General features: G+C 38.9%; 1 protein-coding gene across 2 annotated transcripts; it reads right to left on the bottom strand.

The window, feature by feature from the left end:
- Positions 1-53: 53 nt before the first annotated feature.
- Positions 54-14376, bottom strand: eef2k (eukaryotic elongation factor 2 kinase). Of its 2 annotated transcripts, XM_077550358.1 has the most exons (20): positions 14219-14376; positions 13794-14105; positions 12904-13162; positions 12408-12464; positions 10483-10583; positions 6726-6786; positions 6609-6646; positions 6229-6400; positions 6012-6161; positions 4580-4712; positions 4384-4511; positions 4063-4261; positions 3335-3393; positions 3182-3259; positions 3007-3063; positions 1491-1622; positions 1243-1431; positions 1046-1170; positions 727-905; positions 54-519 (listed from the first exon to the last, which is right to left on the bottom strand). In XM_077550358.1, exons 3-20 carry the CDS (start codon positions 13144-13146, stop codon positions 410-412), a joined length of 2211 nt encoding a protein of 736 aa, XP_077406484.1. In that variant the 5' UTR covers positions 13147-13162; positions 13794-14105; positions 14219-14376; the 3' UTR covers positions 54-409. The 2 variants fall into 2 exon arrangements, with proteins under 2 accessions (XP_077406484.1, XP_077406485.1); XM_077550359.1 differs by lacking the exon at positions 3007-3063.
- Positions 14377-14459: the final 83 nt, after the last annotated feature.

The following is a 14459-nucleotide window of genomic DNA, read 5'->3' on the forward strand; positions in this document are numbered from 1 at the left end:
CAAACAACCATTTTCCCAAAAATTCTGTAATAATAAAGTGTTTACTCATGAAATTCAATGCAAACCTTTATTTTTTTTTAAGTCACTTAATGTAATCCTTTTTTTAATACACACTCTTCCAATAGAAATCTGTTAAGTCAACAATTCTATTGGTTTTGGCTCCACGGACCACATTCACAGAAGACAAATTCAACATTGAAATAGCAACTTCCCGAAAAAAGAGAATCTTGCACAGAAAACTAGATGAAGCTTAAATGCTGGAAGGCAAACATGCAAAAATGCAAAGCACCTTTAGCTAAAAACCTGTTATATAAAAAAAGATGTAAACGCAACTCGTTTAGGGTCTGGCGGGGACACTTGAAGCCCTTTTTTTTTTGGGGGGGGGGGGGTAAAGTGTGCACAAGCGAAGTTACTCCTCCATCAGCGCCCACGCCTCCTCGGCTTTCATGTAATATTGGTTTGCCGAGCGCCCTTTCATGGCCTCCATGGCAGCACCGGCGGCTTCTGTAAACAGGTCGCCTGTAAGGAGACATGGATGAAGATGCATTTGGTACCAAACGTAATCCAACTCTTAATACCGCCACTATTATGTCAAATTTGGAATCTGGTTAGTGGTATAAATTTCATGCGAGAGAAATCTGTCTGAAAGTGCATCGGCATCTGTCTCATCTTGCCCACATGCAACCAAAATTAAAAAAATTCTTGACTGTATTATCGTGGCTCTACCTGCTTTCTGTGGGTCCGCCGCGAGGTTGTAGCCCCCCACCATGAACATCTCGGCCTCTCTAGCCAGCAGGAGATAACGAGGCTCGTCCTGTATGCCGTCAAACTCGCCGCCCTCGTCGTGCTCGTCCATGTTCAACGCGCTGTCGTACCAGCGGATCGCCTCCTCCCAGTCCTGCTGTCTGTTGCGGTAAGAAAAGGCAAAGCGAAAGCATTGAGACCATGTCCGCCCTATTAAAAACGGCACTGAACTGAAATGGCGGAGAATGTCCTCCAGGGGGCAGTATTAACACATCTTCATTCAAAGATGCAAAACTCTCACCTGTCTGCTGACAAATTAACTCCCGTGTCAAAAGCTCGGGCCACCGTGATCATGGAAGATCTGTCGCCGGCTTCGGCAGCCTGCAGGAGATACTTGAAGCCTTTCATTTTGTTTCCTGCGTTTTCCTGAAAAAAAGACGCAACAATGTCAAAGGTCAGGTGAGGCCATAAAAAACAAACAGGAAGTGGAAGTAGCACCTCCATCTCCATGTTAGGCAGGATGAGGTGGGGCAACTGCAAGCAGCACTGTCCGATGGCCACGATGGCCTCCAGCTCACCGCACCGGGCGGCTCTCTCCAGGTGAAACATGGCCGACTCCTCGTCCCACTGCTCGTCCTTCTCGCAGAAGCGGCCCGCCTCGTGGTAGCGCACCATGGCCAGGTGAACCTGGACACCGGGAATGTTCAAATCGCCGTGGAGATGATTTTTTAAAAGTGTTTTTCCACCTTGCCCAGGATGGATTGCCCGATGCGCTTCTGCATCAACGAACTGAGTCGCTCCACCTCGGTGGCCACGCAGGAGGATCTGTGCACGTGAGCGCGGGACGAGTGGAAGAAGCTCCACTTCTCTTCTGTCAGCTGTGTGGAAAACACACACACACAAACGCATATACTTTATCAGCGACTTGAAGCTCATTGTGCTGGGTTGTACCCCTCGACTTGATTAACTTGGGGACATCCCTGTTGGGATGAATGAAAAAAATAATAATCACACAAAAGGCGGGCACGAAAGCACACTCACATACATAAACAGAAGAGGTAGATGGTTGGTTTAGATTTTTCTGTATGTTGCAATTGGAACCAAATCTCTCATATTGGATCAAAAGTCTTGGGACAGGTTTTTATTAACTAGACCTTTTTGGACATATCCTGAAAGTTCTTAAATGCGTATTTGGGAGAGTGTGCTGCAGACGAGCCTGAGCATCCTGACCTCAAACACGTCCGATTTCCAGTAGATGTAACTCTGACCCAAAACTTTTGTCCGTATTGTGTATTTAGCCTCAAGGGACATGCGCTGCTTTTTGAGGTTTTATGCACCAATAAAATTACGATGGCGTATTAGGGACACATAAGAATTTTTTTTTAGGTGGGGGGTGATATTCTGAGAAAAAAAACTCACAAATTTACGAGAAATAACCTCACAAGTCTTTGACATAAGTGGCAAATTTGCGGGAAAAAAACCTCACAAATTTGTGACATGAAGTGGCAAATTTGCAGGAAAAAAACCTCACAAATTTACTAGAAAAAAACTCATATATTTGCGACATTATAAAGTGGCAAATTTGAGAGACAAAAACTCACATATTTTCCAAGAATAACCTCACAAATTTGTGACATTATAAAGTGGCAAATTTGAAAAAAAAAATCGAGTAAATTTGCAGGGGGTTTTCCGCAAATTTGCCACGTTATATCAAAATGTAGCCTTTTTTTCCTCGTAAATTTTGAGTTTTTTTTCTCACAAATTTACCATGCTATGATGTCAAAATTTTGTACTTTTTTTTCTCATAAATTTCGAGGTTTTTTTCTCACAAATTTGCCACATTATATCAAAATTTTGCAAATTTTTTTCTCGCAAATTTGCCACTATATAATGTTGCAAATATACAAGTTTTTTCTCGTAAATTTGTGAATTTTATATACATTTAATATTTAGAGAAAAAATTCACAAATTTACAAGAAAAAACTTGTGTGTGTATATATATACTGTAAATATATATATATATATATATATATATATATATATACAGTCCTAATACGGTGTCGTTAAAAAAAATCGTCCCTTGGTTGTTTGAATATAATTTCGGTATAGCAACCAGCGCCCTCTAGTGCACAGATAGGTGAAATGTGAGGAAAGACAAAGGAATGAGTGGAAAAAAGATGCAACGGGGAAGTAGTCTGTCCCCCGCATGGTGATGATTAATAGATTAAATGTGGCACACCGGCGTCGCATATGTTGCTTTACCCGTCTGACACTGTCCTCGTCCGACTCGGAATAATGTCTTTGGTAGTGCTGGCGGGCCTACAACGTTTCCAGATAAAACATGCATCATAAAAACAAAGCAGTGAAATACAAAACAGCAGCAGAAGAAGCTAACAGGCTTAAGGATAGATAAAAACGTCAACATTGGATTGTTTACCCCGTCCGGGTGGTCGTTGGTGTCTCCCTCGCTCCTCCTCTCGCTGGGGTAGCCGCTGTCCCCTCCGCTGTCCGACTCCTACACACACGAAAGCCCAAAATGTGAGACTTCGGCTCTACTGGACTCCACAGGTTCAAAAGTTCCATTTCGTACCCTGTGCTCCCCTGTGTTGTCCAGTCGTTCCTGGTCGTACATCCCGGTGAAGGATAAGCCTGTAAAAATTGAACAATAAATGTGCATGTTCATGTTCTGGAGACATTTTGTTGTTGAATGTTTATGCCAGAGGATATTTATTAAAACGAAATTTACATTTTTATGGATGAAAAGTAAAGTATTTAAAGTATATAAGTATATAAGTACTTAAAGTATTTGTACGCGTGAGGGCAACCAATACCAGTATCGGTCACCCTCTTTTTTTAAATTACCATAAATTTCATGCAATTTTAACTCATTCACTCCCAGCCATTTTCACTGAAGCAACCCCCTTCGCTCCCAGCTGTTTTACTGAATTTTGACTGATTTTGCTATATTGGGCTATTTAGGTCTTTCTATAAAATGATCTGTCATTCTTTTTTTTTTTTTGGTGTAAATTTCATTTATCAAATGTACTAGTGGTATTGGTCCTTTGTATCAGTATTGGTGACTACTCAGAAGTTGAGTACTCGTACTGGTTTCGGTCTGAAAAAAGTGAAAATTTCACCCCCAATTTTTGACACTCAAATCTTCTCCAGTTAGCAACAGTGACGCCACAGTTACCTTTAAAAAGTAACCTAGTAACTTTCCGGATTACTTGATCTTAAGTTACTTAGTTACCTTACTGATTACCTGATTTCAAAGTAAGTTAGATTACAAGTTACTTTATAATGCATTAGCATACACACCGGCAGGAGACCTTGCCATGCACCAGGGCGCCACCAGGGGGGAGCAAGGCACCGAGTCCACGTCGCTCATGCTCTCGTCCGCCGACGACGTCTCGGACAGGCGGGACACCAGCGGCGGCGCCCGGCTCCCGGAAATAGTGCGGACGCGGGGGGAACCGCACTGCTCCTCGCAGCCTCTCAGCACCGTCTTTGCTGATTTCTAACAGGTGAGAAGGGAAACATAAGGAGAGCTGGTGCTGATGTGATGGAAGGAGGAAGGGGAAGGGGAAGGGGAAGGGGAAGGGGAAGGGGAAGGGGAAGGGGAAGCGGGTGATAGCCAACCAGCAGTTTGTTGGTGCAGTCCAGCTGCTGCTTCTCGGCCGGGGACAAGTCGAACGGCGTCAGCCCCATGCTCTTGCAGATTTTGTTGCACAGGTGGGAGTGGAAGAAGAGCGCCATGCCTCGCACGCCTGAGGACACAAAGACTCCCGATTTCACCGTGCATGACGTCGTCGACACGAAAAGGGGAGATGCGTACCCAGGTTGCCGTCGCCAAAGTCGGTTCCCTTTTCCGTGTGAATTTGAGGGTCGGTGTAGAGATCGCCGACGCCTTGGATGTCCACCACGATCAGCTGGTGTCCAGATCGCTCAAAGCTGAAGTGACTAAAGGCCTGATGGGGACAAAACGCAACAGATCTAAGAATTGCTGACATTTTAGAGGAGTCATATTTAGATTAATACAAATAAATTGTCAACTCTATGGAGGACCAAAAATGCCTAAATAAAATACAAATAAATAAAAGGAAAATAAAAATGGATATAAAAAATATATAATAAAAATGGATATAAAAAAAATATAATAAAACATTTGGTTAAAAAAAAATCTAAATACATATAAAAATAAAAACAAAGTAAAAAAAAATTATTCAAAAAATCTAAATACATAAAGGTGGAAATAAATACAAAAATATAAATACAATATCAATACATAAAAACGCACTGCTCAAATATTTATTAATTTATGCATTATGAAATGTTATTCTAATGAGGGGGGCGGTCCTAAGCGTGTCTTGGGTTGAACTATCCGCCTATTGATATGTCGGACTCTGCCCATTCCACAGCAAGAGAGAATTCACACACACGAAAAAAAAACAATGGGCCTTGTTGTCAACCAACTCAAGTTGCAAGTTGTGGTGATAGTGGACAAGATAGTTTTCTTCCTTGTTCGCCGACCTGCTTGGCGTGAGTGAGAGAACATTCCGTCCAAAGGCAGTTTGTAATGGCAGAAGTCCAACCCAAGACACGCTTAGGACCGCCCCCCTCATTTGAATAACATTTCCTGACGGATTATGAGAGCAGAGCCTTTTTATTTATTGACTGCTATTAAAATCTATTCATATATTTATTTATTTTGTTTATTTCCACATTTATTTTTATATTTATTTACATTTTTTGAGTCTCGCTTTTTATTTTAGTATTTATTTTTACTTTTATTTAATTATTTATATTGTTGTTGTTTTTATTTCCCTTTATGTTTATTTTTTTGTGTTGAATTTTTGAATTGAGTTTTTTTCCCCCACTTTTATTTATTTATTTGTTTTTACTTTTATTTAATTATTTATATTTTTGTTGTTTTTATTTCCCTTTATGTTTATTTTTTTGTGTCGAATTTTTGAATTGAGTTTTTTTCCCCACTTTTATTTATTTATTTGTTTTTACTTTTATTTAATTATTTATATTTTTGTTGTTTTTATTTCCCTTTATGTTTATTTTTTGTGTCGAATTTTTGAATTGAGTTTTTTCCCCCACTTTTATTTATTTATTTGTTTTTACTTTTATTTAATTATTTATATTTTTGTTGTTTTTATTTCCCTTTATGTTTATTTTTTTTGTGTTGAATTTTTGAATTGAGGTTTTTTCCCCACTTTTATTTATTTATTTGGGCATTTTTGGTCCCCCAATCAACTCACCTGCGGCGTCAGTCTGATGTTGTCGTCCCGCACGAAGCCCGAGTTGGAGTTGTACTTGATGTACTTGCCCTCGATGTAATGCTCCAGGTGGAAGAGCGGCTTGCCCGGCCTCTCGGTCATCTCCACCACGCACATCTGCATGATGTCCACCTGGCCCAGAGCGTTTCAAGACATCCTTCCTCCGTCTCAAAGCAGATTTATGCCATGCGGGGTCTACCTGTTTGGGAGGCCTGTGGCGATTGAACTCCTCTCCCCAAAGCTTGGCCTCCATCTGCAGACGCACGTCCTCAAAGTAGACGCTCCGCTCCACCGTCTCCATGTAGCGCTTGGCTACGTAGTTGCAGGCCGTCTTCCAGTTGTGGCTGTGCGAGAAGCTGGACAGCTTCTTCCTGTGAGCAAAAAATAAATAAAAAAATACAGTTTGAGATTTTTCCACCATTTTATGCATATGGCTATCTTTTTTTCACGCTGACCAGTGGCTCTGATGCAAAACCTTAAAAGCATTTTTTTGAGTATAGATTCATGCCTTGTACAGTAAGTGCTTCGAACCCTGGGTCACTTTAGCAAAACATACCCCATGTAAATAGTTCTACTTACGTTCTAAAGCACTCCCTCATGGCCCCTCTCCCAAATGGCTGTGATAGAGATAAAGATAGTGAGTCGTAAATAGAATGTACATTGCAACAGTGTTTTTTCTCCATTGTGTGATGATACCTGTGCAGCCATCTTGATGTGGACCCGGTCTTGGGCCCACTCGCCTGTTATGGCGCTATACCTGCAATGCATTCAGTTTGTTTAGTCTTCGTGAGCATAGAGCCCAATTTAGCATAATTACAAGTGTTTTCAATTATAAATATATGACGTCATGAAATTTGTGTGAAAAATATCAGATTATTTATTGACACATTTTTTTATTAGTTATTATTTCTTTATTTGCAAAAAAAAATTCTAAAAATGATTTTAAAACATGTTTTAACTCTTTGACTGCCAAAAACGTTAAATAACGTTTAGTAAAATCCTATGGAGGAGTGCCAAAGACGTTAAAAGACGTTTGTTTCGAAACAGAGGTGAAACTAACCATTTTCTATTGTTGATTACTGAAGAACGGAATAAGGTAGAAACAAACTTTTTTTTCTGATGAAAGATGAGAGTCCAATCTTTCATTTGGTAGTATGTGTGTTTCCATAGTCCAAACACATAATTTTCTATGGACCTTGAAAGATCAGTCAAAATGCTTAAAATCGGCTGGCACTGGCGACATCCCGTTTCTGAAAACGTCTGACAGTCAAAGAGTTAAAGCAACACTAAGGAACTTTCAGTTTACGTTGATTATGGCGGCGCCATATGGACGAAAGCGGTAATGTTATGCCTGAAGGAAGACCACATTTCCCATGAGGACAAGCGCATTGCGTCATATTTTTCGTGCGTCGTCTTTGTAACGAATGGGGAAAGGGGGAAGTGACGTATGCCATAAAGGAGTCAGGCCATGGCAAAGGTACCATTTAACTAGTTTTAAGTCGATGTTTCATCAGAAGAGTGATGAAAATATTTTAAGGTTGAAAAGTTCCTTCGTGGTACTTTGAATGGGGAAAACTGCTTTCAACATTTAAAAATAGTTGACGCTGAAAATAGCTGACTACATTGGAAAAAGAACACAATTATTTTAAAGCAGATACGTGAAACAGGTGGTGTCCAATCTATAGCACGGGCGCCATTCATTTTTAAGCGGCCTGCGGCATATATTAACTCATTTGCTCCTCAAAACGTATAAATACGTTCTATTTTAAATGTTTTAAGTGTTCCAAAGACGTATTTATACGTTTTTTAATGCTACAGCATACAGAAGGCTTTGATACAGCCTCTCAAATATAGATAAATATTTTTGTGAACTATTTCTATTTAACATTTTTTTCATTTCATTTCATTTTTTATGAAAGCCTAGATTTTTTTTATTGTACATTTATAACAGATATAAAATTATCATGCGATTAATTATGATTAAATGCCCCTTATTTATTTAATTTTTTTAATTAGGCCCGTCAGGCGATTACAATTTTTAATTGTAATTAATCACATGACTTCACTAGTTAACTAACAATTAATCACAAATTTTATATCTGTTCTAAATTTAACAATATTTTTTTTCTCCTTGGTTTTCATACTCTTGTTAGCAAAAGCGGAAAAACATGTTAAACTAATAGAAATAGTTTAAATTAATTTTTGACGTCTACAGCCGTCAATGGCAGTGATTGAGTTAAGATGCTGAAAATGACTGACTGTAATGAAAAAAAAAAAACTTTCAATCCATATGTGTGTTTTTTTTAAAAGATGACTACAATGGAACTTTACTGTTGTTTTTGTTCAGTGGATGCTTTTAATGACTATAATAAAGAAAATTTGACATTCAAAAATGCAGAAAATGGCTGCCTATAATGCACAACAGCTGTGTCCAATACTTCACAACAACAACAAATCACGAGCGTAATGCTCTCCAGTCATACACGTCAAGCGTCCTTCCTTTTAACATCACGCGCTCGCACTGACGCAACCTTTGACTGAGTTCAGAAAAAAAAAAATGTTTTTTTTTATCCCCAACCCATCACAAATCAGTCAAACTTTTGTTCTGCTCTCCATAAACGCAGCAAAACACTGCATTATCCTCAAGTTAATGTTTGCCCGCCTCCGTGTACGCATACCACCTGTTTGTCTTGGCCCTACTAGTGAAATTAGTAAACACTGTTCAGAATGCAGGGAGCGCCGCTCAACTCGACACACATTTATAGTACAGTCTCGTTTTGGCTTACAAACCACATCAGGCTGGGAACACAAAGTACTGTTTGGCTCCATGACACTAAAGCGGGTATAAAGACGAAGAAGAGGAGGAAAGTAAAATTAGCATATGAATAGCCGCCACCGCCTCCGTTTCCCGCTCTCTGTGTGGCTTATATAAGAGATTGAATGCGAACAGTGCACTCAGCGAAATCAACCCCTCCCGCATTGTGCGGCGGCCAATGGCGCGATACGTGGCGCTAAGTGTCTGAGCCAGATGTGAGCGAGCGCTTAAGATCGCTGAGGTTTCTGTGTCCAAACTAAACGCAGCAGTCAGCAGGCGCACACAGGCCCCGTTGAGCCTAAAACTAGGCCGCGGGTTCAATACTGGGTTCAAGTGGAAACGGCTGTTGGACTCAGTGGAGCTAAATGCTAATGTGAGAACATGAGGGTTGGGATTACAGTTATTAGCAGGGATTAGCATTGCTGTCAGGTATAGTTAGGTCAGGGGTCAAAAGAGCCATTTGAGACATTTAAACATTGTGATGAAGGAAACAGCGTGTTCGTGTTCGTAGTCGAATGTACTGAGGGCCCAGAGAACAGAAAAATATCCAAAACGTAGAGATTCATTTTCTTCTACCTTTCGTTTTCCATTTGTGGATTTGTGTGTGAGTGTGTGTAATTTTTCAGACTTTGTTTTTCATGTATTTTTTGACTTTTCTGCCTTTCTGTCAAATTCCTGACATTTCTAGCAACTATACGAACATATTATAGTAATTAATGTAGTAAAAACTCTTTTTTTGTTTGTTTGTTTTTTACATTTCATGGCTATTTTTTACCTTTTTTCTTTCATCAATTTTCTGATATTTTTGTCTTTTTTGAACATTTGCTTAGCTGCCTTTAAAAAAAATGAAATTCCTGCCTTTTTTTAAAAAACATTTTGTGTACATTTTATGGTAATTTTCTGACTTTCTTCTTTTTGTTTTTGGACATTTTATGGGTATTTTTTGAATGTTTTCTTTTCTGCCTTTTCGTCTTCCTTTTGGACATTTATGGTCACTTTTTGGACATTTTTAGGTATCTTTTAATAAAGTTTTCATCTACCTTTCGCCTCTCTTTTTGACAACTTAAAAATTTGGATTTTGACATTTTTTAATATTTAATTACTATATTTTTTATCTAAACCATTAATTCATTTAAATAATAATTTGTCAAAAAAATAATCATTTCTACAAATTTTTTTTTTAGAGAGTTAGGCCTATTCAGATCCTTTTCTTTCTTTTTTTATTGGTAGATGTGGTCCATTCATTTCCAGCTCAAGGAAGGTCCAAGCATATGAGAATCTTCTCATATTAGTTGTATGAATGTAAAAAGGAAGTGGGTCAGCGGAGCAAGTCTATTTTTGCATTCACGTTGTAAATTTGATCCATTCATTTCCTGTTCACATAGTAAAGACACGTATGACAACAAAACCACCAAAGATTCTTCTCGTCTCCTTTTGCTCACAAGAATGTAAACAGGAAGAAGGTGGGAAGAAAACAGCACTGCAGCTATGAGACGATGTGCTAAACCCTGCCAAGTCAGCAGTTGAATTTGTGGGAATTCCACCTGAAGTGACCTCAAGCAGGATTCATTAGATCATCTTACAATCATGTGGAACCATACTATTGATTTGGATTAGAAAACCGATGGTTATTCCCACCTGTAACGCAAGCAGGGTTCAGTCTCTTTGTCCTCCAAGTGAAATTCGGCCCAAGGGTCCGGCATGGCTTTGGCTTTCATGATGGCGTTTTTCCATGTCTCCTATTGCAACAAGCACATTGAATACATTTTAAAAATGGAAACAACTTTTTTTGTTTGTTTGTTTGTTTTTTATGGGAAATGGGCTCGAGCTCAGAAAAAGCATTGACAATGACACTTTTTGATTAAAACGTAAACTACTGCAATCATATATGATTAGGGTTTCAAAAAGGAGTAATGAATTTCAATTGGTAATTTGTAAACATTGTCACCAGATGGTGCAATTTACCCCACCCCCATTCAAAGCATGCAGTAAAAAAAAAAAAAAAAAACATTTATTTTTTGCAACCAACTGATATAATTAAAAAAAATATATATTTACATTAACTCATTCACTGCCATTGACGGCTATAGACGTCCAAAATTCATTTTAACTATTTCTATTAGTTTAACATGTTTTTCCGCTTTTGCTAACAAGAGTATGAAAACCAAGGAGAAAAAAAATATTGTAAATTTAGAACAGATATAAAATTTGTGATTAATTGTTAGTTAACTAGTGAAGTCATGTGATTAATTACAATTAAAAATTGTAATCGCCTGATGGGCCTAATTAAAATAAATAAATAAATAAGGGGCATTTAATCATAATTAATCGCATGATAATTTTATATCTGTTATAAATGTACAATAAAAAAATCTAGGCTTTCATAAAAAATGAAATGAAATGAAAAAAATGTTCAATAGAAATAGTTCACAAAAATATTTATCTATATTTGAGAGGCTGCATCAAAGCCTTCTGTATGCTGTAGCATTAAAAAAACGTATAAATACGTCTTTGGAACACTTAAAACATTTAAAATAAAAAATAAAAAATTTGAACATTTAGAACAGATATAAAATTTGCGATTAATCGTGAGTTAATTATTAAAGTCATGTGATGAATTACGATTTAAAAAAAATTTGCGCCTGACGCAATTAAAAAAAAAAGAAAACATTATTAAAAATTAGGGGCGATTAAAATTCTTAATTGTAATTAATCACATGACTTCACTAGTTAACTCACGATTAATCACAAATTCTATATCTGTTCTAAATGTACAATTAAAAAAAATCTAGGTTTTCACACTATTATTAACAAAAGTGGAAAAAAAATGTTAAACTAATAGAAATAGTTCAAATGCATTTTTGACGTCTATAGCCGTCAATGGCAGTGAACGAGTTAAAACACCAAACTGCTCTTCCTGTTTTTGGGTCTTTTTTTTAAATTTGTATTAATCGTCTTAACGAACTCTGGGACACACCAATGTAAACTAGCACTGGTGTGGACTTGTTTGCATTGAAGGAGGAAGCAAGTTGGATGACACGTCAGTCATCTGCACTCGTGTCCGAAAATAACTTCCTCAGCGGGCGGGGTTGATACTCTATCATGTCAAGTAATTTAATCCTTTATTGCCCGGAGCAGTCGCACGTCTCTCTCGTACGCCGCCATGTTCGCCAACTAACTAGTAAACATCTCACACCAATTCAGAACTCTTGGGGATATTTGTAAAAATGTCAGGACTCCAGTTTGCTAAACATGACCCACGTGGAAGCGCAAAAAGGTGAATGTGCACATTAGGCATGCCTGCACATTCAAATTCCGAAGAAACTAAAATATAGAATAATTCTGAGGACTATTCTTGCTGTTCACATTCACTTGTGAGTATAATATCTTCTGCATGTGTGCTGAATGTTCCAAAACATAAATCATGCAGATGAATAGAACAGAAAAAAGAAAACTTTGAAAAAGGATAAAGTAAAAAAAAAAAAAGGCAGTGAAGGAAGCTGGTATAGATGATCAGTAGTGAAGGGACGGTACAGGATAGTAATTGAAATGGTTTAACGTACCCGTGCACTCTCAGACAAAACCTGGTACGAACCTTCCGCCAAATGCTCTGTTTGATTCTATGTGGGGAAAAAGGTGAAGAAAACGCACCACTTTTCATCAACACAGCACATGATGCAACAAGACAAACTTTGATGTTTCGGCAAAGCTACACACACACACAAACACACACACAAAAAAAATCACACATTTTGTTCCTAGTGACAAAAAAAGTCCCATTGAAATTTTTTTTTTAACAGATTTTTATTATCATAAACTGTTTTTGTTTTTCCATTTGGACTAGTGAATTTCCCTTTTGTTTTTAGATTTGTCCACCAGATGGCGCTACTTCTCCCATATTCAAAGCATGAAGCAAATATGTCACACTTTCTACTTCCTTATTGCTTAAATCTTATTTAAAGTGGCTACGCTACAAAACTAAAATATTTTACCAGCAGTTTTATTTGTTGTCATTAGGGACAAACCTCTTAGAATTTAATACAGATTACGCCTCCTCACCTTGTACAAAAATTCCGTCTTGGGCATCGAGTTCGAAAGCTGGCGGTTGTTGACCAAGTTCTGCATGTACTGGCAGATCTCTTGGGCGGGTTCGTCCAAGATGGAGTAGATGAAGCCGTCGTCCTGTTCGCAGTCATCGTCGTCGGTGAGCGAGGAAACCCGCTGCTTGGGTGCGCTCCTTTTGTCCGAGGACCTGGTGTCGCTGCCCTCCTCCTCCATGCTAAACATCAGCTCGTCCTCCATTGTATCCACTGGTGTGCTAAAAAAAAAAAATATACAGAAGATGGCGTGAGTGGAAGTGTTGGAACAACAGACTCTGGTATTGAACATCCCTAATAATAATAATGTTACTAATAGTAGTTTTGATCTAGAATTGCTGGGCAGCTCGCCTTAAACTTGAAACTTAAATAAATAATGTGTGCTACTTTTTCTTCATTCAAAACACGCAGCAAAATTCATGTCCAACTTCAGAGGTCTTTTCTCAAAGTCTCCTACTTAAGGGTTAAAAAATGGAATTCATATTTGATACGTGTAGTAAAGTGAATATATTTACAGAGGGGTTTGGAGGATTTTTTTGGGCCCATAGTTTGGAGGCTCGTTTGACATTCGTTGTTTAGTCACATAGCCAACATTCGAACATCAGAAAATGTAACGCAAACGTGCTAACCCACTAGGCCACCCTGTGTTGCCATTCTGCACGTCAGTTACTAGCTGATTCTGCATGTTTTCAATTGTGTGCTGCAGCGGGGACGAAAGTGGACCATGCTTGTCATGGATGCAGTATATTCGATTGCATTGCAGCATTCTGCAAAGAGAATCCCCCCCCTTTCGCCCCTCAAAACGAGCATCAAGATTCATTCGAGATTTGTGCATGCGCTCAGTGAACCCACCAAACCTGTAGCTTGACACTTTGCAGGCGTGTGACCAAGCGCTCTCCTCTTCCGTCGAACAAAACACTTTTCGCTAGGCGACAAGATATCACGCAGTTTGACGATAGGTCAATCCCCGCCTCTCCAGCGAGCCCTGCGGGTCCCGAGGCAAGCGGTTCGATGGGAGGGTTTCTCGCGACGGTTCCACCAGTCGCCACACCGATGTGGACCGTCTGCACGTAACAACAGCGTTCCGTGGCAGCCCCGCCCCACGCGGTCTGCAGCTTTTTCGGGCTGTCGGAAATGTCACAACAAACGCCCCACTGGGAGGCCCTAGTACAAAGACGTAAACAAAAATAAAGACATAAATAAATAAAGTGTAAAATTGCTCAAAATAAACACATTTGACATATTTTAGTGCTAGTCTGACACTTATAAGCACCTACCACCAAGGAGAAATTTATAAATTACAACCCGGAAGTTGCTTTTGAATGCAGCGATTATGGTAGCACTTGAACACTTGAAAGCCAAGCAGACTCAACCAACTGTGGTACTTTTACAGTTAAACGTCTTTTCAAAGCCGTTTTCTTTTTTCTTGCTTTTTTTCTTTTACAGAAAACCCCTTCAAACGACGGGTCCTCCTCGACATCGTCATTTTTCAAACGAACTGCATTCGCCTGAGCTGCT

Source organism: Vanacampus margaritifer, chromosome 18 (genome assembly GCF_051991255.1).
Source record: "Vanacampus margaritifer isolate UIUO_Vmar chromosome 18, RoL_Vmar_1.0, whole genome shotgun sequence".
NCBI classification, from domain to species: domain Eukaryota; kingdom Metazoa; phylum Chordata; class Actinopteri; order Syngnathiformes; family Syngnathidae; genus Vanacampus; species Vanacampus margaritifer.